The sequence below is a fragment of the Capra hircus genome, chromosome 22, assembly GCF_001704415.2.
Source record: "Capra hircus breed San Clemente chromosome 22, ASM170441v1, whole genome shotgun sequence".
Lineage (NCBI taxonomy): Eukaryota > Metazoa > Chordata > Mammalia > Artiodactyla > Bovidae > Capra > Capra hircus.
In genome coordinates, this window is record NC_030829.1 from 44,642,552 (window position 1) to 44,663,393 (window position 20,842).

Sequence of the window (20,842 nt, forward strand, 5' to 3'; positions counted from 1 at the left end):
CAAGAAGCAACAGTTAGAACTGGACACGGAACAAAAGACTGGTTCAAAATCAGGAAAGGAGTACATCAAGGCTGTATATTGTCACTACGTTTATTTAACTGATATGCAGAGTACATCATGAGAAATGCTGGGCTAGATGAAGCACAAGCTGGAATCAAGATTGCTGCGAGAAATATCAATAACCTGAGATATGCAGATGACACCACCCTTATGGCAGAGGGTGAAGAAGAACTAAAGAGCCTCTTGATGAAAGTGAAAGGGGAGAGTGAAAATGTTTGGTTAAAGCTCAATATTCAGAAAACTAAGATCATGGCATCCAGTCCCATCACTTCATGGGAAATAGATGGGGAAACAGTGGAAACAGTGGTTGACTTTATTTTGGGGGGCTCCAAAATCACTGCAGATGGTGATTGCAGCCATGAAATTAAAAAACGCTTTCTCCTTGGAAGGAAAGTTATGACCAACCTAGACAGCATATTAAAAAGCAGAGACATTACTTTACCAACGAAGGCCCATCTAGTCAAGGCTATGGTTTTTCCAGTAGTCATGTATGGATGTGAGAGTTGAACTATAAAGAAATAAAAAAAAAAAAAAAAAAAAAAAAAAAAAAAAAAAAAAAAAAAAAAAAAAAAAAAAAAAAAAAAAAAAAAAAAAAAAAAAAAAAAAAAAAAAAAAAAAAAAAAAAAAAAAAAAAAAAAAAAAAAAAAAAAAAAAAAAAAAAAAAAAAAAAAAAAAAAAAAAAAAAAAAAAAAAAAAAAAAAAAAAATGGATAAGAAATGAGAGTAATGAACATAAAATAAAAAAAAAAAAAAAAAAAAAGAAAGCTGAGCGCCGAAGAATTGATGCTTTAGAACTGTGGTGTTGGAGAAGACTCTTGAGAGTCCCTTGGACTGCAAGGAGATCCGACCAGTCCATTCTAAAGGAGATTAGCCCTGGGAGTTCTTTGCAAGGATGATGCTGAAGCTGAAACTCCAGTACTTTGGCCATCTGATGTGAAGAACTGACTGATTTGGAAAGATCTGATGATGGGAAAGATTGAAGGCGGGAGCAGAAGGAGACAGAGGATGAGATGGTTGGATGGCATCACTGACTCTATGGATGTGAGTTTGAGTAAGATCCAGGAGTTTTTGATGGACAGGGAAGCCTGGTGTGCTGCAGTCCATGGGGCTGCAAACAGTCAAACATGACTGAATGAACTGAACTGAATTCCTTATGAAAACTTGAATAGCAAGGGCTAGAGTTTGAGCAAACATGTTGGTTAGAATAGGGAAAAATCAGTAGTTCAAAGCCTGCCACCCAACTTTTTACATTGATATTAATCTAAGTTCTCTTACTTGTATTAAAAATACTTAGATGGTAAGCAGTTTTGTTAAATGGACATGTTGGGAAGTGAAAGGGAAGTGATAGGGAAGGAAATTGCAGTAAAGATTTTAAAATGCCATTTACAGTAAAGATTTGCTAAGCAATTAAAATGAGCAATTAAAATTCTCTAACTGCATATGGCAGTGGCTATTAAAAATTGGAAATGTTCCAATTTTAACCATCATTTTTATGATTACATATTTGGGATTACTTCTGTAAACACATTAAAAAAATATCTATGTCTTGTACTTCTGTTTTTTTTTGTTTTTTTTTTTTTTCACCTGTAACGAGTTGAACAGTGTCAGTGTCAGGGGTGCTACTTTCCTTTAGTTGCTTGTATATTACTGGGAAATAGGGAAGAACCCTGACCTTCAAAATAGAAATAGTTATTTCCTAGAGCCCCTTTGCAGAGTTATTTATAGACAAGTTGATGGGAAATCAATTTTATCCATCTTTGAGTTGGTCTTAAAACAACTGTTTCCTGTTTTCCCTTATTTAAAAAATGCCATAGTAATTAGCATTTTGTTTCTCACTGTTACATGTATTCAGTGGTCAAAAATTTATGTTTATTCATTTCTTTTCCCTGTCCAAATGAGAGGAGGAAGGAGAGACATTTTAATTCTGGGCCTCTAGCCACCACCACAGTCTCCACAGCAATGAAAACAATGAACGTTTATTGAGCCCTCATTATGTGCCAGGCCCTGTGCTTCATGCTTTGTGGGAACTTGTTCACTTGATGAACATCTCTTGTTGTCTTTGTGTGAATTCTGTAAGTTAGTTATGATGATTATTTCTTGTTCATGGATGAATCATTTGCTCACAATACTTAAGTAACTTGTCCAAGGTAACATAGGCTGTCATGGGGAGCTGCGGAATTCAAATCCCAACTCATCACCACTGCTCTTGGAAGCCCAGGCAAGTCTGGTGATTTTCTCCAATCATGTAATTGATAAGTAGGAAAGCTGGAATTAGAACTTAAATCCTAGCTCTCAGCTCAGTACAATATTCCAGTATTGTGCCACCTTATAGTATCGGTCTGTAATGAAAACCAGAACTCCCTCTTGCTTACAAAAGCAACTGCCAAGAGGGCTTTCCCATGTATACTGTTCTTCATATTATCAATCTTGGCAAAATGTCACATATTATCAACCAGAGTGGGTTCTGCAGTTATCACTGACAGTGCATCTGTGTGAGAATCCCAGGATACTGGTACTTTGGTGCTTAAAAAAGTCACCTATCAATATTCTCTATTAGATATGTGCCTCTTCTACCCTAAAGGAGAATGCCTAGATCATATGTCTAAATATTAATTTTTTATACTCTTTTCAATAGTGCACCTCTTCCACAGCACACTGGGGCCACAAGTTTTTAGCCAGTGCCTGCTGTTTGTCTTTTCACACACATGACACAGCCTGTGGAAGGTTTGCAGCCACAGGGAGTATTGTACATCCTGCACATAGGATTATGGAAAAAGGGATCAGAGAACCTGCCCTTATTATATGATTAGAGACAAACTGGAAAATGATAAATAGGAAAATAAAGTCACAGGATAAGTAGAGCAGGCCAAGTTGTCTGCAAAGAGATTCTGTTTTCTTTGAGAGAGTTATGTTAAGCCCTTTCTTGAGAAGGAGTAACGATTTATTTAAAAAAAATTCAAGACTTTTGGATATAAGCCAATTCATATTTTTATAAAGCTCAGAGACGATTTTCATAGCAGTGAAACTCTAAACTGCTTTATAGTCCAAAACTTTATCATTTTTTGCTTTTTCCCCATAGTGTGGAAAAGAGCTTAAGGTCACAAATTTTTTCAAATCTGCCAGGAACTCATATTTTCCATGTTTGGGGATAAGACACAGTAGATTCTAAACATCTGGCTAGGCCCTACTTAAATAATTGTGTGTTCCATGCACATCACACATATATAATTATGCTTTCATTCTATTTACCTTTTTTTGTATTTTGGACATTCTGAAATCTGGATTAGATTCTGACTCCAGTAGCTATTGGAAGACACTCTGCTAAGCACTGGCTAAAGCAAAGTATATTTTCTCCCCTTTTCCATATAAACTCAAGTATGGCTTAGTTTCTTATTTTTCATTGTTCTCCTTTTTTCAAAATTAAGTGAGTATGGAAGCCTGTAAGAATTGTGTAAAATGAAGTTCTATAGTATTTTTAGAGCAGGGGAGACTTTAGAATTGGCTGGAGGAAACCTCAATTTTAGACTCTGGCCCATGTTTGCTAATGATGTGATTGCAATAAAATTCCTTAAGCCAGCTCAATTTATTCTCTTGTGAAGTGGACATAGTTCTGGCAGCTTTGGAGCAGTATTGTCAGACAAGTGGGCTGGTGGACGTGAGGAATTTTGAGTTTTGGGAGAGAGAACAGGACAGAGTAATCTGAGGTCAAGAATATTCTTCCTACTTCTCCGACCACCACTACCTCCCCTTCCTGCCCCCGCCCGCCCCATTCCCAGCCTAACTACAGCAAACCAAAGGAAAATGGAAACTATTCTCCCTCACATTGTTCTCCTGTGCTGACTGTTGGGTAAATAATTTCCTTTTGGTCCTCTCATCTTCTGTCCATATTTCACTCACTATTTATTGGGTACCTATTATGTGCTAGAGTTGGGGGTATGATACTGATTTGGCCCAGAACCTGCCCTTGAGGAGCTCACTTTATCTCTCTCTAAATCTCTCTTCTTCTTGGCAATTTCCCTTGCCTTTTTGTGAGCACAGCGATGCTTTGAAAGAGATATTTTACTTTTATCTGACTGCTGAGTACTAGGAGGTTGTATCAGAAAATAAGCCTGCCATAACACCAGAAGCAGAAGTCCTTATGACCCACTTTATTGTCTGTGCCTTGGAATCAAGTGCACAAGCTCATCTCTTTGGTTCCCATTCCATTTACCTATGTTTAATGGCCAGACCAACGATTTTAAGCTTTTTTCCTTCTGTGTACTGGATTTGGGGTTAGCCTTTCAGTTCAGTCGCTCAGTTGTGTCCAACTCTTTGCGACCCCATGGACTGCAGCCCGCCAGGCTTTCCCGTCCATCACCAACTCCCAAAGCTTGCTCAAACTCATGTCCATTAAATTGGTGATGCCATCCATCCATCTTATCCTGTGTTGTCCCCTTCTCCTCCTGCCTTCAATCTTTTCCAGTGAGTCAGTAAAGGGGTTAGCCTTTACTATCCAGGATAGAGTTCAAAGTATGTAATTAAGTGTGGGGAGAAAAGATTGAAAAGAACTGGATTAGAGGCCAGGTATCAGGGTAAATATGCATTCTGTTTGGACTCCTAGCAGAGTGACTCAGAGAGAAGCCTGGATGTCTGCTGTCACAGCTGCTTTACTTTCTTTGATGTCCTCGGTGGTCAGCTGTGGATAAGGGAGTTTGCCTTCTTAGCTTTGATTCCTTGAGGACAACTGGAGGATGATCCCACAATCAGGGTGGGGAGTAAAAAACTTTCTGAATACTCATCCAACCATAGACTCACTTCTGTGCTTGAAGAGAATTAGCTATTTTGCCACCTATTATACTTGTATTGTAAGTGCCAAGTTGATAGAAATTTGATTGGCACCCAGGAATGAGGTGGAGAAGGAAATGGCAACCCACTCCAGTTTTCTTGCCTGGAGAATCCCAGGGGTGGGGGAGCCTGGTGGGCTGCCGTCTATGGGGTTGCACAGGGTCGGACACAACTGAAGCGACTTAGCAGCAGCAGTAGGAGCAGGAATGAGGTTGGATCACCTGGCAATGTCCCATTCCCACACAGGTGGATATTGGAAGGGCTTCTCTCTCCTAATATGCAGTCAAATGGAAGCAGCAAGAAGAGTGGTTGAGGCTTTAGGGAGTTGACACCACAGTGATAAATGAGAAATTCCAAAGAGATGGCTCCTGGACACATCCTAACAAGTTGCTGGTTTATAGTTCCCTGATATAGGTTACAAACTGAAATGCATGCCTTTGATTAGTGATCCAGTGAGATTTAAATGTGCTTTCATGGTTGAGAAGTGGGAGATGATTCAATGTGAAAGAGTAAAGTAATTATAGAAGCGGGGAGATTGAAAACTGTGCATTTTTAAATTTTTAATACTTAGAGAGAGCTTCCCTGGTGCCTCAGTGATCAAGAATCTGTCTGCCAATGCAGGAGACATGGGTTCAATCCCTGGCCCAGGAAGATCCCTGGGGGAAAAAATGGCAACCCATTCCAGTGTTCTTGCCTGGAAAATTCCCTGGACACAAGAGCCTGGCAGGTTACAGTCCACGGGCTCGCAAAGAGTCAGACACTGCTGAGCAACTGAACAACAACAAAAAAGTGTTGTATCAAAGCACCTTTGAAAAAGTGCTTTGGCTTTGCTAGAGTTTTCACTTGTATTCATATATCTTACTCTTTTCAAGATTGCTGGGAGAAATATCAATAACCTCAGATATGCAGATGACACTACCCTTATGGCAGAAAGTGAAGAGGAACTAAAAGCCTCTTGATGAAAGTGAAAGAGGAGAGTGAAAAAGTTGGCTTAAAGCTCAACATTCAGAAAACAAAGATCATGGCATCCGGTCCCATCACTTCATGGGAAATAGATGGGGAAACAGTGGAAACAGTGTCACACTTTATTTTGGGGGGCTCCAAAATCACTGCAGATGGTGACTGCAGCCATGAAATTAAAAGACGCTTACTCCTTGGAAGAAAAGTTATGACCAACCTAGATAGCATATTCAAAAGCAGAGATATTACTTTGCCGACTAAGGTCCGTCTAGTCAAGGCTATGGTTTTTCCAGTAGTCATGTGTGAATGTGAGAATTGGACTATGAAGAAGGCTGAGCGCTGAAGCATTGATGCTTTTGAACTGTGGTGTTAGAGAAGACTCTTGAGAGTCCCTTGGACTGCAAGGAGATCCAACCAGTCCATTCTGAAGGAGATCAACCCTGGGATTTCTTTGGAAGGAATGATGCTAAAGCTGAAACTCCAGTACTTTGGCCACCTCATGTGAAGAGTTGACTCACTGGAAAAGACTCTGATGCTGGGAGGGATTGGGGGCAGGAGGAGAAGGGGATGACAGAGGATGAGATGGCTGGATGGCATCACTGACTCGATGGCCGTGAGTCTGAGTGAACTCCGGGAGTTGGTGATGGACAGGGAGGCCTGGCGTGCTGCGATTCATGGGGTCGCAAAGAGTCGGACACAACTGAGCAACTGAACTGAACTGAATCTTTTAGAAGGTTTTTTTTGTTTGTTTTTTTGTTTTTGTTTTTTTTTTTTTTAACTGAACTTGTCTTCAGTGGAGGAGACCAGGGTTTGATTCTTGGGTCAGGCAGATCCCCTGGAGAAGGGGATGGCAACCCACTCTGGTATTCTTGGAGTCCAGGATCCCAGAAACCAAGATTCTGGCTTTTGCAGTATGGTTGTGTGCTCTTGGGCCTGTCATTTAACCTTTGTGGATCTGATTTTCTCATTTGTAAGATGAAGTTAACAAGCTAATCTTTAAGGCCTCTGTGAGCTCTAAGAATTCTGATTCCATGCCATCAGGATGTCAGATGGATTCATCTTTCAGAGTGTGGGTTTTGTGCTTTTGTCACAGCAGCATACCCTAGCCTATATATTTATGTATGTAATTATGGTTGATTATCTTCGTACAGCAGAAACCAACACAAACTTGTAAAGCAATTTTCTACCTTTTAAAAAATAAACTTTTAAAAAAGAGAATAAAAACTAAATGAAAAATAGATTTGAGACATTGTTAAACATGGAATTATAGATCAGATTGTGTTTGGTCAATGCTGAAGTCATTCAGTGACTAATAAAATGATTACCTGAAAAGTAAATTTTCTTAACGTACAACCTAGAGATACATCCTTGTGACAACCTCAGAGTGAGGAATTGCTTGGTTAGAGTGGCTATTTTGAGAATTGTTAGAGCTGTCATAATTGCCTGCCTTGTCTGCTCTCACCACTCCTGCCCTCCCTCCCTTTTCTTTTTCAGCCATCTGAACTGTATTTGGTCTTCCCTGATAGCTCAGATAATAAGGAATCGGCCTACAATGTAGGAGACCTGGGTTCAATCCCTAGGTTGGGAAGACCCCCTGGAGAAGCGTTTCTACCAGTTCAGAGTTCAAGTAGTATACTGGTTCATGCAGGATGTTGGGATCAGACTTCCAGGTGGATGAACACCTGACTGTGGCGCTTACCTAGCTGGGTAGCTTAGTGCAGGTTACTTAACCACTTTGTGTCTGCATGTTGTCATTCATTAAATGCCCTGTCTCACTGGGTGTTTGTGAAGATGAAAAATGCTTAGAATGGTACCTGGACTTTGGAAGGGCTATAAAGATTTTTGCCATTACTGTTCCTTATAGATCTAGTCTGTCTTTGCCTCTGGGCTTTTATACTTTCTCTGCTCTTTCCTTCATTCTTCCTAGGATTGGCTCTCATTTATTCTTCAAGACATAGCTCAGTGGTACCTCTTAGTGTGGGTAGCTCTTGTGTTTTCTTACATTTCTCTAGCCTGGGTTACACCCTCCCTGCATTTCTAGCCACCTGGCTGTGACTTCTGTCATACTGCTGCTCTTAGTTTATGCGTCCACATGGATTGGGAGCAAGGACCACTTCTTTTTCTTTGTTTTCTCTCTCTCTCTCTCTTTTTTTTTTGGATATTTCATGGGTATGAGGAAGACACTGGGTAAATGCATATTGAATGGATAAGTGGATTGATTTTTTTCCCCCTTCATTCCTCTCTCCTTATTTTTCTTTGCTACTTCTCCTGTCTACTACACTTCTTTTCTCCCTTCATTCTCAGGCCTGGCACTTGATGCATTACCTTAGTTATTCCTCACAGGAACTCTGAGGTAAGCATTGTGATTAGTCCCATTTTGCAGGTTTGGAAGCAAAGGATCAGGGCACTAGACAACTTGCCCATCCAAAGGGGCAGCAGCCTTAACAGGGTTGTCTTTCAGTGCTGCTGTCTTTGCTCAGAGCATTTTGGCATTTTTTTGGAATTCCCTTCTGACTAGTTTATGAACTACATAAGAAAGCTAACCTTATTTTGGTCACTCTCAGAAAAGATAATTTCTGGTATGATCATCGTGATTCATTGTATTTGTCTCCAAGTACACTTTGGTCATTCCAGAAATCCAAGCCGCTTTAAGAGGATGAAGATTTGCCCTTGTCAGGAATGTTTAAATGGCTTGAAGACAGTTGCATATTCTCAAGAGGCTTGGCAGCAGCCACATCAATGGGCCGAACACTGTCGATACTCCGGTGTACTTTGTTTTGGTGTGGTTTAGGGCTGGTGGGCTGGTGGAGGAAGGGCACATTGCCTTGTAGTCCTTCTTCACAATTTTTATGACAGCTTTATTGAGATATAATTTATATACCATGCAGTTTATCCATCTAACGTAAAATTCATTGGTTTTTAGTATATTCACAAAGTTGTTCAACCAAACGGCTAATTCCAGAACATTTTCATCACTCCTAAAAGAAACACCCCTCAAAAACAAACATCTTTCAAGGGCTGATTTTCATCACCCCCCCAAGAAGACATGCTACTTTAACAGACATCCTTCATCTCCCCCACAATCTCGCCTGACAATCACCAATTTGTTTTCTGCCAGTGGATTTGCTTATTATGGATATTTCCTGTCAGTGTAATCCTGTAACATGTGGCGTTTTATAACTGGCTTCTTTCATGTGGCATATAGTTTTTAAGATTCATCCATGTTACAGTGTCCACCAGTACTTCATACTTTATACGACTAAATAATACTCCATTTTATGCATATACCACATTTTATATACTCATCATCAATTGACTGATATTTAGGTTGTTTCCACTTTTTGGCTACTATGAATAATGATGCTAGGAATATTGGTGTATAAATTGACTGGATAATCCTGTGTAGTATGTCCCTATATGGATATTCATCTATCAAATGTAGCATGATATATGCTACAACATGGATGAACTCTGAAAACAAGATGATCCCACTGGTGTGGAATGCCCAGAATAGGCACATCCATAAAGGCAGAAAGTATTGGTGGTTGCTAGGGCCTGAGGATAGGGAGGAAGATGGGGAGTGACTTCTAAAGGGTAGAGGATTTCTTTTGGGGATGATGAAAATGTTCTAAAATTTATTTGTTTATGGTTGTACAACTTTGTAAATGTACTAAAAAGCACTGAAATGTAATTTTACTTTACAGGGGTGAGTTATATTTAAAAAAAATTTATAATCGCTGTCGTTAAATAGATAACAGTTGCTTACTCTGCATTTGCAACCCTGGGAGATGCTGTGACATACAAACGAGACAGTAGGCAGGAATCTCTCATTGGATGTTTCTAAGTGAAAAGTTGACCTGGATACCAGCAAAGAGTTTGATAAACGCATCACTTGGTGCTAGCTTCTGGGTACAGGCCCCACTCAGAAAAATCTCAACCTCTCTGGATATCAGCTATGGGAATGCAGAAGGATTTACCAATGTGGACTTCTCCAGTATTCATGTAACTTAGTCACATTATTATCCATGCCTTACAATACTGTGAATTCCCTTTAGGCAGGACCTATGCCTTGCATTCATAATGATTTCCGTGCTTAGCATTGTGTCTGGTCTGTATCAGGAGGATGTGTTTGGTGAGTGGATGAGTGACTGTGTTTTGGAAGTCCCTGGGTTACTTCCTAGGACAAAAATGCCTTCAGCTTATGGCTGCCTGGACTGATCAGTCTGAGCTTGCCCCTCTTGGGAAACTGTTGCTGAATTCACCACCTGTCTTCATGCAGTTTTGTTTCTCTGGCGCTTCCACTCTGATTTTGCTTAAAATGGTGACATGGGATGATACGTGGGTAGCTCTGGAGTGTTGTGCTTTCCTCTCTGGTAATAGCAACCAAGATATTGGGTTCCTGGGTCAGTGAGATTTAGGAAAATTAGAGGTGGAATAAGCTTATTTTTTTCTTTCTTAAAATCACGTTTATGAAGCATCAGTGCTATAAATTCTATGTAGCTTATGGGTCTGCTATAATAAGAAACTGATTTTCTTTTTTTCTTCTCTGTGAAGGCACTTTATGTTGATCAAGTTCCTTCTGTTAAATATCCTTTGCTTGCCCTGGACTTTTCTTTGTGTTGATTTTTGCTTCATTTTTCTTTCATTTCCCATGCTGTTCAGTTACTGGATGCCAGAAGAACCAAGGTTTGTCCACTCTTTGCCGCTTGTTTGTTTTGCTGTGCACAGCCTCACCTCCTTGTGTGTCTGAGTGTGTCTGTCTGTCTGTATTTGTCCCCTTTTGCTTGCAGATGCAGTAATCCTGTTTACTAAACCTGTTTACAGCTTTGTTTGTAAAAATAAAGTCCTTGTTTATGTCTACTTGTAGTGGATGCTATCATTTTTATTTTTAAATGGACATACACTTACCACAGAAAGTGACGGATAGTAGAATAAAGAAACCTTAGGAAACAAGGAATACTGAGTCTGGAGCATTGTGGGTGTAAAGAAGGTGTGTTTGTGCAAGTTTCCCTCTAACCTTTCCACTCCTAAATTACAACTCTGTAGATGTGTGGTTTACCTTGTAACTGACACTAATACACTGTTTCTGTGTATGTGTACCTTTCTCTTAAGACATTCAGAAAGCATCATTGAATTAACTCCCCTTTTCCATGTGCTGTCCCTTGCTTCTGAAGTCACCTTGGAGAACCTAACAGCTGGCCCCTCTGGACCTCATGATTAACATTCCATCTTCATAGTGTGATAGCAGTAAATAGCGTTTGGCATGTTCATTGACTTTTTTCCCTCTTCTTTCTCCTCTCTTGCTCCATCTTTCTCATCATAGCACCTTCAGTTGACAATCCAGGCCCTTCAAGATGAGCTGCGAACCCAGAGAGACCTCAACCACCTCCTGCAGCAAGAGAGTGGCAACCGAGGAGCAGAGCACTTCACCATTGAACTGACGGAGGAGAACTTCCGGCGGCTCCAAGCTGAGCATGACAGACAGGCTAAGGAGCTGTTCCTGTTGAGGAAGACCTTGGAGGAAATGGAGCTGAGAATTGAAACACAGAAACAGACCCTCAATGCCCGAGACGAGTCAATTAAAAAGCTTCTTGAGATGTTGCAGAGTAAAGGTTTGCCGTCCAAAAGTCTTGAGGATGACAATGAACGGACGCGTCGGATGGCAGAGGCTGAGTCTCAAGTCAGCCACTTGGAAGTGATTTTAGACCAGAAAGAGAAGGAAAACATACATCTTAGAGAGGTAAGGACATTCAGTTTATTTCTCTAAAGTCATATTTTACAAGTTAAAATGTGTTAAATATGTTACCAAGTTATTTTCAGAGGTTGGACATTATCTATAGCCTTGACAAAATTCCCCTTGTCATCTGTTTTATAACCTTCCTGTCTACTTATCACCTTTAAACTGGAATTTGGCATTAGTCTCCCCCCACCCTTTGCCTACTACACATGTGTTCCATTATTATTCAACACGTATTCAGGATCCAAGTGTGTGCAGCACACATCAAGGTCATTTACGGTTGCTTTCCTACAGATGGCCATTGTTTCAGGGTCTTTTAAATACAGTAGTGTTTAAGGTTTAGATATTTATTAAATATCCTCTTTTTAAAGGAGCAAAATGAATAGGTGATTAGCAAAACAATGAACTTAAATGCTTCATAGCTAAATTTGGTGTGGGATTGTTAGAAAGTAAAGCCTAAGGATATTTCTGGAAACAATGGAAAAACGTGCATACCAATTTTGAACGTTTAATCTTTGCCTACATTTATATTCATGTAGGACAGAGTGTTCCTGGTTTTCTGAGTGTCCATTTTGCACTTGGTGAATTAAATCATTTGAAGTTTATCAGAGGCAGCCTTGTTGGCTTGCCACTACCATTGAATGTTGGGATGCTCCGATATCTGAGAATATGCAGTTGGATAGATCTTAGAAAGAATGTGGGTGACCTCCAAGGTTTGACATTTTTATAGCAATTCCTTGATACTGTGATGGATGTGAATCTTAGAAGTACCATGTAGGCAAAATAAAATGCTGTGACACACATCTCACAGAAAACAGGAAGCAGTGAAATGGCATTAAGTATATTTTCAAAATATTCTGCAGCCATAAATAGAAATTCAAAAAGACATTTGTTTTCAAACCAAACTAGATTTCTTGGCATTATGTATCTTTCTGGATGGGCAGTCCTTCCAGTGAGTCATTTGTTTGATTGCTCAGAAAGCATGGCTTTCATGTTGGAACTTGGTAATGCAGCTGCTCCCAGTGGTTTTCTCTGATATTAGATTGTATTTGCTTACAACATTTGAGTAGACTTTTGTGTCTTTGGATTTAATATCCTCTATGCTTACTCTCCTTGGTTTTGTTCTCATGAGACCCTAGCTACATGTTTGGGAAGTCAGATAGCTTGGCTTCACATTAGATACTTAAAGATATGTTTTGTTGGGCTTGGTCTTCCCATTCATATTCCAAGAGTGTGAATGTGGTGGGAAGACTTCTAAGATGGTCCCTATATCCATACCTATTGGAATTCATATCTTTATGTAATCTCCTCCCTTTGAGTTTAGGCTGAACTTAGTGACTTGATCCTAAACAATGGAATGACAAAGGTAGTGGGATGCCAATATTACTTCCATGATTAGATTACTAGTAATTACTAGATTAATAGATTACTAGTAAGACTCTTCCTTCCATGTTGTTTGTGCAGTCTGTTGCCATCTCAGCTGGCATGCTTTTGTTAGGGAGGTAGAATAGGGAAAAGGAGTCCAAAATGGTGGTGGCTAAAAGCCCGCGAAAATAGAACAAAAGAAGGTCTGAGGACCGGAGTGAGGACCTCAGGTAAAACAAACAACACTCCTGGCTGGTCCAATTTACACAGGACAGGCCCAGGGAGAGAGAAACATATAAATAGAGGAGCCAAAGCTAGCTCACTGTCTCTCCCCTGTGCGTTGGGGCGCTCTTCTCCTTGTGTCTTTGGATTGACGTGGCCTCACGCCTTGAAGATGGATTTACCTGCTAACTTCTAAATAAAATAGAGCTGTAACACTGAGCTGTAACACTGATTTGTCTAAGAGCTATAACATGGTCCATTCGAGACCTGAGAGCTATAACACAGTCTATCCAAGATCTGAGAGCTGTGACATGCCAAGGGGGCTTTAATGTCTGTCATTCCAAATCTTTGTTGTGACGAGACAAAGAACTGAGGAACATACACTTGCGTGACATTTTGAAGCAAGTTGCCATGTGGCAGAGGCTTGTGTGGTAAGGAACCTCCAGGTAGTCTCCAGCTGACACCCAGTAAGGAATTGAGACCCTCACTCGAAAGCCACAAAGAACTGAGAAATGCCAGCCATCACTTAGTAAGCTTGGAAGTGGATCTCCTCCAGTTGATTCTTTCAATGAGATAACAGGCTGACAACTTGATTGCAACTTTCTGAGAGACTCAGCTGAGATGTGCTCAAATTCCTGTTCCACATAAACTGTGAGATAATAAATGTATGTTTTTAAGCTGCTGAATTTTGGGTGAATTAGTTTCTGCTACACTGTATTAGCTATCTATTGCTGTGTAAAGAATCTCTTCCTGGCTTACACTATAGACTTTCCATTTAATTTATAGAGGAGAAGCAGTGATTACTGCCATGTTATTTCATGTAGAATGTCTGTGGATTTTGAAATTTTGATTGTGTTATCTCCAAACTGTGGTTGGTAGATTGTTGTTGTATAGTTGCTCAGTCGTGTCTGACTCTTTGAGACCCCATGGACTGCAGCCTGCCAGCTCCCTGTCCTTCACCAATTCCCAAAGCTTGTGCAAACTCACGTCCATTGAGTTGGTGATGCCATCCAACCATCTCGTCCTCTGTCATCCCCTTCTCCTCCTGCCTTCAGTTTTTTCCAGCATCAGGGTCTTTCCTGATGACCTTGAAAAGATTAGTAGATTGCTATAGTTTAAAAAAGCTGCTGCTTTATTTTGGGTGCCAGGGGTCATATTTCCTGTACAGCAAGGCTGTGATACCAGAGAAATCCCCATCTGCATCATTGACCATGTTGGGATCTTGGGATCAGGTAGTCAGTCTTCTCTTGACAGATTCTGCTCATTGGTAGTATTTAATGGTGCCTTGATGGTGGCTTGATTCTTTTAGGATATCTTCATTTAAATGAATCTAAACACCATTTGATTTATGTTTTATGGGATTAGTTGGTCCTTGTAATGATCTGGCATGAATATATATCATGCTTAAAACCTTAAACATTCGTCCAAAATCTCACAGGGAGTGATACAGAAAATGCAGGCAACACATCCAACTGTTTTCCTTGAGCGTCAGACCAAAGTCAGTGGATAACCCTTATTTTGGCTCATCAAGAATGGAGAATGTGAAAAAGGTGTCTGTTAAAAAAAAAATCTCATTTAAAACTTGGAGTTGAATAAGATTTTGAGGCCTGAAAGGACTTTTCCCAAGAGAAAGAGGTTACCGGCTTCTGAGAGCCATTTAGTATATTTCCAGTAATTTTGGTAGTTTGAAATTGGTTTTGGTGGGAATATTGACGCCATGGAAGTCAGGAAATGCTACTCTCAGGGTCTACTGCCCCTTTGGTGCCATCCCTGAGAGCCTATTTACCAACACACCTGTGAATAAATGCCATGAAATGTTTACCTACTATACAGCAGGAAGAGGTAAGTTAAATAGTGCGAGAATTATAATTATGAATCCATTAACCACTCATGGTTCATCACATGTTCTTATAGCAACATCTGGATAGATGCGTATGTGTTGGGCACTGTGAAGAATGTTCGACCTTGATTCACAATTAATTCTCACAACCACCTTATTGTTCATTCATCTATTCATCCACCTACCCATCCATTTTGTGACTGCTTATTGAGGATCTGTTTGGGGATAGAGTAATGTTAACTGATAAAACTTGACTTCATGGTGATAATATTTTATTGGGGTGAAACAGCAGTTTAAAAAACAGTTAAACAGAAAAGTATCAGGAGGAAAAGAAGAGGGTGAAGTACTAGGGCACTGAGTGGGGTCAACTTCATACTGGATAGTCAGGGAGGGCTTGTTGGAGGAGGTGACATTGTGAACTTCAGTGACAAAAAGGAAACAGCCATGTAAGGCTCTCAGAAAACTGTTCCAGTTAGATGGCAAGGCCCATGTCTAGGAGGTATGGCCATTTTCTGCTTTCCCCTTTTTGCCTGGGGAGACGGAAGAACAAGTGACATAAAAAGTCTAGCCCAAGTTCCCACAGCTAACAAGCTGATATTTGAGTTAGGCTGCTTCCAGAGTCTCAGTTCTTACACCATTTCTTATATTCCTATTCTAGAAGAATCTTTTCGAAAGTACCCTCCACAGTACGGCCATTTTGTGGACTATTGATATATGTTTTGAGAGGAAAAGGGCTGCAGGGCTAAATGAACTTGGGAAAATGTTGAATTTTGTAGAGCTTACAGCAGTGATTTCCAAGAAGAGGACTGGGGAAGGTAGAGCCTCTCAAATTGACTTGATTTGCTTTTCTCTTGTTGCACTGTTGTTCTTTGTAAAACAGTTTGGAAAAACACTGCGCTAGAAAATACAAATTGTGCTTTTAATTTGTGACCTATAAAATATGTAATAATATACATATAGTTTCCCACGACCAAAAAACTGGTTAATTTCCTCCATCGGTTATTCTAGAAGGCAGAGTTTGTTGTAAGCTGTTTCCACAATCTCTACTGAGTTTTAGAATGTTTGTTCCCCTGTCAGGGTATTTTATTTTATTTTATTTTTAGTGGAAAAATATGGCTAACTCGTTTTGGTATTAAACCAGTAAGAATAACCCAACTTGAAAAAAGAAGTCGCCTGACCTCTGTTAATTTAAATGAATCTGAAACAGGATTTAAAATGTACTTGAGATTTTAAGTTCAGTGTGTTCCCGATTCCCTTTTCATTTTGCACGATTCAACCCAGTTGGGGCTGAATGGTGTAATGCTGGGGAATGGAGTGTTAGTGGTTTTATGATTCATTCTCAGGCAGAGGTGTTGGACCTCATATAAACCTCATCTCCTAGAATACTGGCCTTGTTTAGCCTATTGTTTCGGGAGATTTAGAATTGGCAGGAGTCGCACATGGGCAGAGTCAGGTTGCTTTAGTGTCTCATTGTCTTTCGGTGGTCTGGAAAAGGCTGAGGGTGAAACCATTTCTTTGCCTGGCAGGAAACAACAACACAAAGATTATGATCTCAGCTTATTTGGAAGACCAGAACCATTGCCCAAGAACTACAACAGACAGGCTAATGTGAGCTGAAGTATTGGCTCAAATACAAGCATTACTCACTAGTGTCCTCTGATGCTTTTGGATACAGGTTGATTTGATAAGACATTGTTTGATGTAGTAATAGTTTACCTTGTTCTCTAGCTTTTTCCACAGAGAACATACTGTTCCATATGAAGGTTTTAGTAATCAAATACCCAAAATACTACTGATCTCATTAAAGAAAAAGCGGGTTTATGTGCTAGGATCCTCCTATATTCATGCTCCTTAATGTTTTCTTGGCTGATCCTTAAGAGAGAGTTAGGAGTCTTTAGTTTAATTGTACACTAAGATGTTTGAAGGGAAGGGATATGTGTTCTGCTGCCATGCTTGTTGATTTCCTATACTAAAACCCTTGGGCAGCTTGCCTGTCTTCGAAAGCAAGGTGGAACACTGAAGTCATTGGGGACCACAGTTGCTACTAACCCAGGACAAGTAAAGCCCTCAGGACACTGGGCCTGGGCTTCCCTCCATGCTCTTCGGGGAGGGGTGCAGGGAGGAAGAGGGCAAGGCAACATGAATTCTTGGTCTCTTCATTTATTTATCCAAGTTGTCTCTAGGCCAGCAGGAATCCACCAAGGCAAAGTCTGACCTAGAAGTTCTTGAGCTCATAAACCTTTTACTAACAGCTCAAACCTCCCCTATATAATCATCGCCGAAACTTCTAATCTCCACCCTAGTCCCTCCTCTCTCAACACCATATGGCCTCCTTCTCTTTAATACGCACTTGTCTCCAGTTGGGCTGGCTGAGCCACGATTTTGCTGTTGCAGGCATTTCTAATTCTGACTCTACAGATTATACATTCTATTTCTACCAAGAAAACTTATCACAGAAAGTATTCCCAAACACAAGTGACCACATAAACATAATATTTTACATTTTTTTGTGCAAGAGTTATATATATATATGTGTGTGTGTGTATACAGAACCTAACAATAGCGATTTTAATAAAGTACTTTTTAACCTAACCAATACATTCCACCAGTATTTCCAGACCTCAAATATTGCCTGCAAGATGCTCAGTAAATATTTGGAAGAGTAAAAAATAGTTTAATACCATGAGAGTTGCTCTGTGGTTTATTTTGTCAGTACTGGCAAAGTTTAAAATGATTGTACAAGTGTCATATTCTTTTGTTTTCTCTATTGTTGCTCTGTGTTTGGAATAGAGCAATAGTTTTGAGGGTAGTCTTAAGTGGAAGTTTTAGTTTTTTCAAAGTGTGTTGCATATCATTGGGCATATTTTGAACATCCATATGCAGGATGCTGTGGGAGCATCCATGGCAGGTATGTCAGGGATTCAGATAGGAAGTAAGAAACAGCTCACACGTGATTGAAGTTATTCTGTGCCAGGGGCTGTACTAAGGGAAAACTCGTCATAATCCCCATTATACAGATAAGGAAGCTGAGGCACAAAGAGGTTAAGTAATTGTACCTTGTCATAGGTAAGTGTTGGAGCCAAGATCAGAACCTGGGAAATTTAGTTACAGAATCTACATCTGTCACTGCAATACACTACTGCTTCTTGGGCTAGTGCGTCAGGAGGATCTTGAATGGCATTTAAATGCTATGCAGCTTAGGGGTAGGAGAGCTGACAGCTGGCTTCATCCATGGCAGAGCTGGAAGAATTTCACCACACCTTTGTGGTGGAGAAGGATGGTTGAAGCCAAGCATTAGAGGAGGGCTTGGGGTACATGGAGTTTGGAGTAGCTGAAACTCCCTCTGTCAGGAGGGAAAGGAAATAAAACTGAACAGGAGGTTTGAGGTCATGTCACTGAGGGCTCTGAGTATGTGACACAGGAAGTTGGTCTTTACCTGGTAGGCTCTGGGCAGCCTTGGAAACATTGTCCCTGGAGAATGGCATAATCAAAAAAGATTAAGTGCCAACTGATAGTGGATTAGATAGGGAGAGAATAAAGAGATGGAGATAAGTTAGAAGGATACTGTCATTCAGATGACCAAGAATCTGGATCCTGGTGGTGGCCAAGAAGTTGAAGGTCTAGGTCATCCCCATCTGCAGGCAGGACTTTGAAACTCAGGAACTGAGTACTAGGAGTGTGAGGAGCAGACAACCACTGTGGGCCTTGGTGTAGGCAGGTGGTGGGCCAGACAGCAGGAGAGAATTGTCAGTAGGAGGAGCTGGGGCTGAGAAGAGACTTTGGGTGTATAAGAGTTTGATGGCATCCTGGAGGAGCTGTCCAACCAAGGACAAGAATGTGACTGAGGAAATGATCGTGAAGTTCTGCCCAAGATGCACAAGGTACTTCTGACTCCTGGTCACATTTTATTGTAGTTGCTTTCATACATACTTCATTATCTGTGACCGCTGAGCTCCCAGTTTGTATGATTGTTCTGAAGGCTGCATTGTCGCTTACTATTATTATTACTTAGGAGAAGACTCTAGGAACTTCATGTTTCTTTTCTCAAAAAAGCACTTAATTTTGAATATGGTATCTTTTGAGATTACATGGACTTTTCATTGGCTGATGCCTACTTGATACAGATTTCCTTTGTTCTCACTGAGTTCTATTTTCTCCAGGCATTTAAATCAGGATAGATCCCAATGAAGAATCTTTGCAGAAAAGCACTCTTTCTGGACCTTGCTAACAACACATCCAAAAGCAGGGTTTCATAACTTTTATCCTCACATTTCTGATGACATAGGGAATGTACTCACTTCTGTTTAGCAGCATTTGCCTTGTCTTTAAATTCTAATACATTCTTTAAATTTGAACACTGCATGCTAATTTGAAATGGTCGAGGCTTTACCCCATATTGATTTTAATGAGGGTAATTTGTTGCTTTTTACAGTAACAGAGACTTGTGGAGCCCCAAGGAGTCATTAGGCACAAGGCATATTACAACCTGCTGAGAAGAGAAAGTGGCAGGGTAGAGAGCATGTGGTGAGGTAGTGGGGAGAAGTCAGGACATTTTGCTGGGAGAGATGCTGATTACTGTCTTCATTGCCCTGTCCTCTTGCTCTACCTGTGTGTGACTGCTTTCTGAAATGTATTTTTGTGGCAGCTGACCTAATGGTTTATTGTCATCATTTGGTGAAACAGTGTACCACAAATAAAGCCTCACTGGTGAGAAAGTTCTCGAAGCAGCAGTACTGCAGATATTTGAGTGTGTATCTCAAATTGCAACAGTGGGAAGTTGCTCAGCTGTAACAAAGTCCTGTGTGTCTTGGATGGGAATAGTAGCTAATACCTTGTATGTGGGCGAGGCTTCATAGTTTGTGGAACATATTCCATTTTAATGATTTCCTCTGATGTACCTGGTAACCCTCTGAGGAAACTGAGGCTCAGAGATGACAGGTAACATTCACTGAGCACTCATAAGCTAATTACTTTTCAAGGAGTGCCATTTGTGCCTCCCAACAATACTCCTGGGTAGGTGTCGGTTTCCTGCCTCTCAGATGAGAAGGCCAAGGCCCAAATGGGTGGTGTGTCTCTTCCAGGTTCTCAGAGCAAGTAGTGATGGGCCTAAAATTAAAAACTGGGCCTTCTGGTTCCGGGCATCTGTCCCTAACCACTCCTGGTTGCTGCCAGGGATTTCACCCTAAAGTCTCTGAAGAGACTGGAGACTAGGATCCTCATCTTCTGACTTCTTGCTCAGGGATATTTTCTCTGTAAAGGCGAAAAAGAAAAAAAAACACACAAAATGCTCGTGCTCTCCCCCCCCTCCCCCCCACTTAGCTATATCTTATCAGGTCCTGTTGAATTGGGGATTGTAAATCCATGGGGTCAGTAAGCAGAAGATTAGACAGTGTCATGTAGGAGGTACCACCAGGGCTAGGCCTCTTCAGTCCATTTGTGGCTCATGAAAATGAAAGTACTTGCTTAAGATAAGCATGGTACTACACATGTAGGTGCTCCATGAATTCCCAGGGAAGAGGTGGATTTTTATGGCGGAGAATAAGGGAAAATGGGGAGTGCTTAGAATTAGACCTTCCCATTTCATCTGTTCAAAGTTAGCCTTCTTTTTCAACTTTTTTGTATTATCATTACCTCATTGCCTAAAAGAAACACTTTCCCTCTTCAAACTGACTTTACTTTTTATCTAGTTTTTATTAGGTATTGTGGGTTTCTTTCTTTGTCAATTGTGAGGCATTAAAATGGCATTTACAACCTCCTAATAAGTGCCCCATTTCATTGCTCTTCTACTTCGATAGATTTGGTGAAGCAAAACTACTTTCCTATCCACCTGTTTCT

At 40.5% G+C, this 20,842-nt stretch overlaps 1 protein-coding gene across 7 annotated transcripts in view; it reads left to right on the forward strand.

Annotated features, from left to right (window-relative positions):
- ERC2 (ELKS/RAB6-interacting/CAST family member 2) overlaps positions 1-20,842 on the forward strand; it is a 996,291-nt gene that overhangs the window by 169,870 nt on the left and 805,579 nt on the right. For all 7 annotated transcript variants that reach the window (XM_018038455.1, XM_018038458.1, XM_018038452.1 and 4 more), the window contains exon 3: positions 11,167-11,583. In XM_018038455.1, the coding sequence (XP_017893944.1) occupies positions 11,167-11,583 (417 nt within the window). The remainder of the gene's footprint in view (positions 1-11,166; positions 11,584-20,842) is intronic.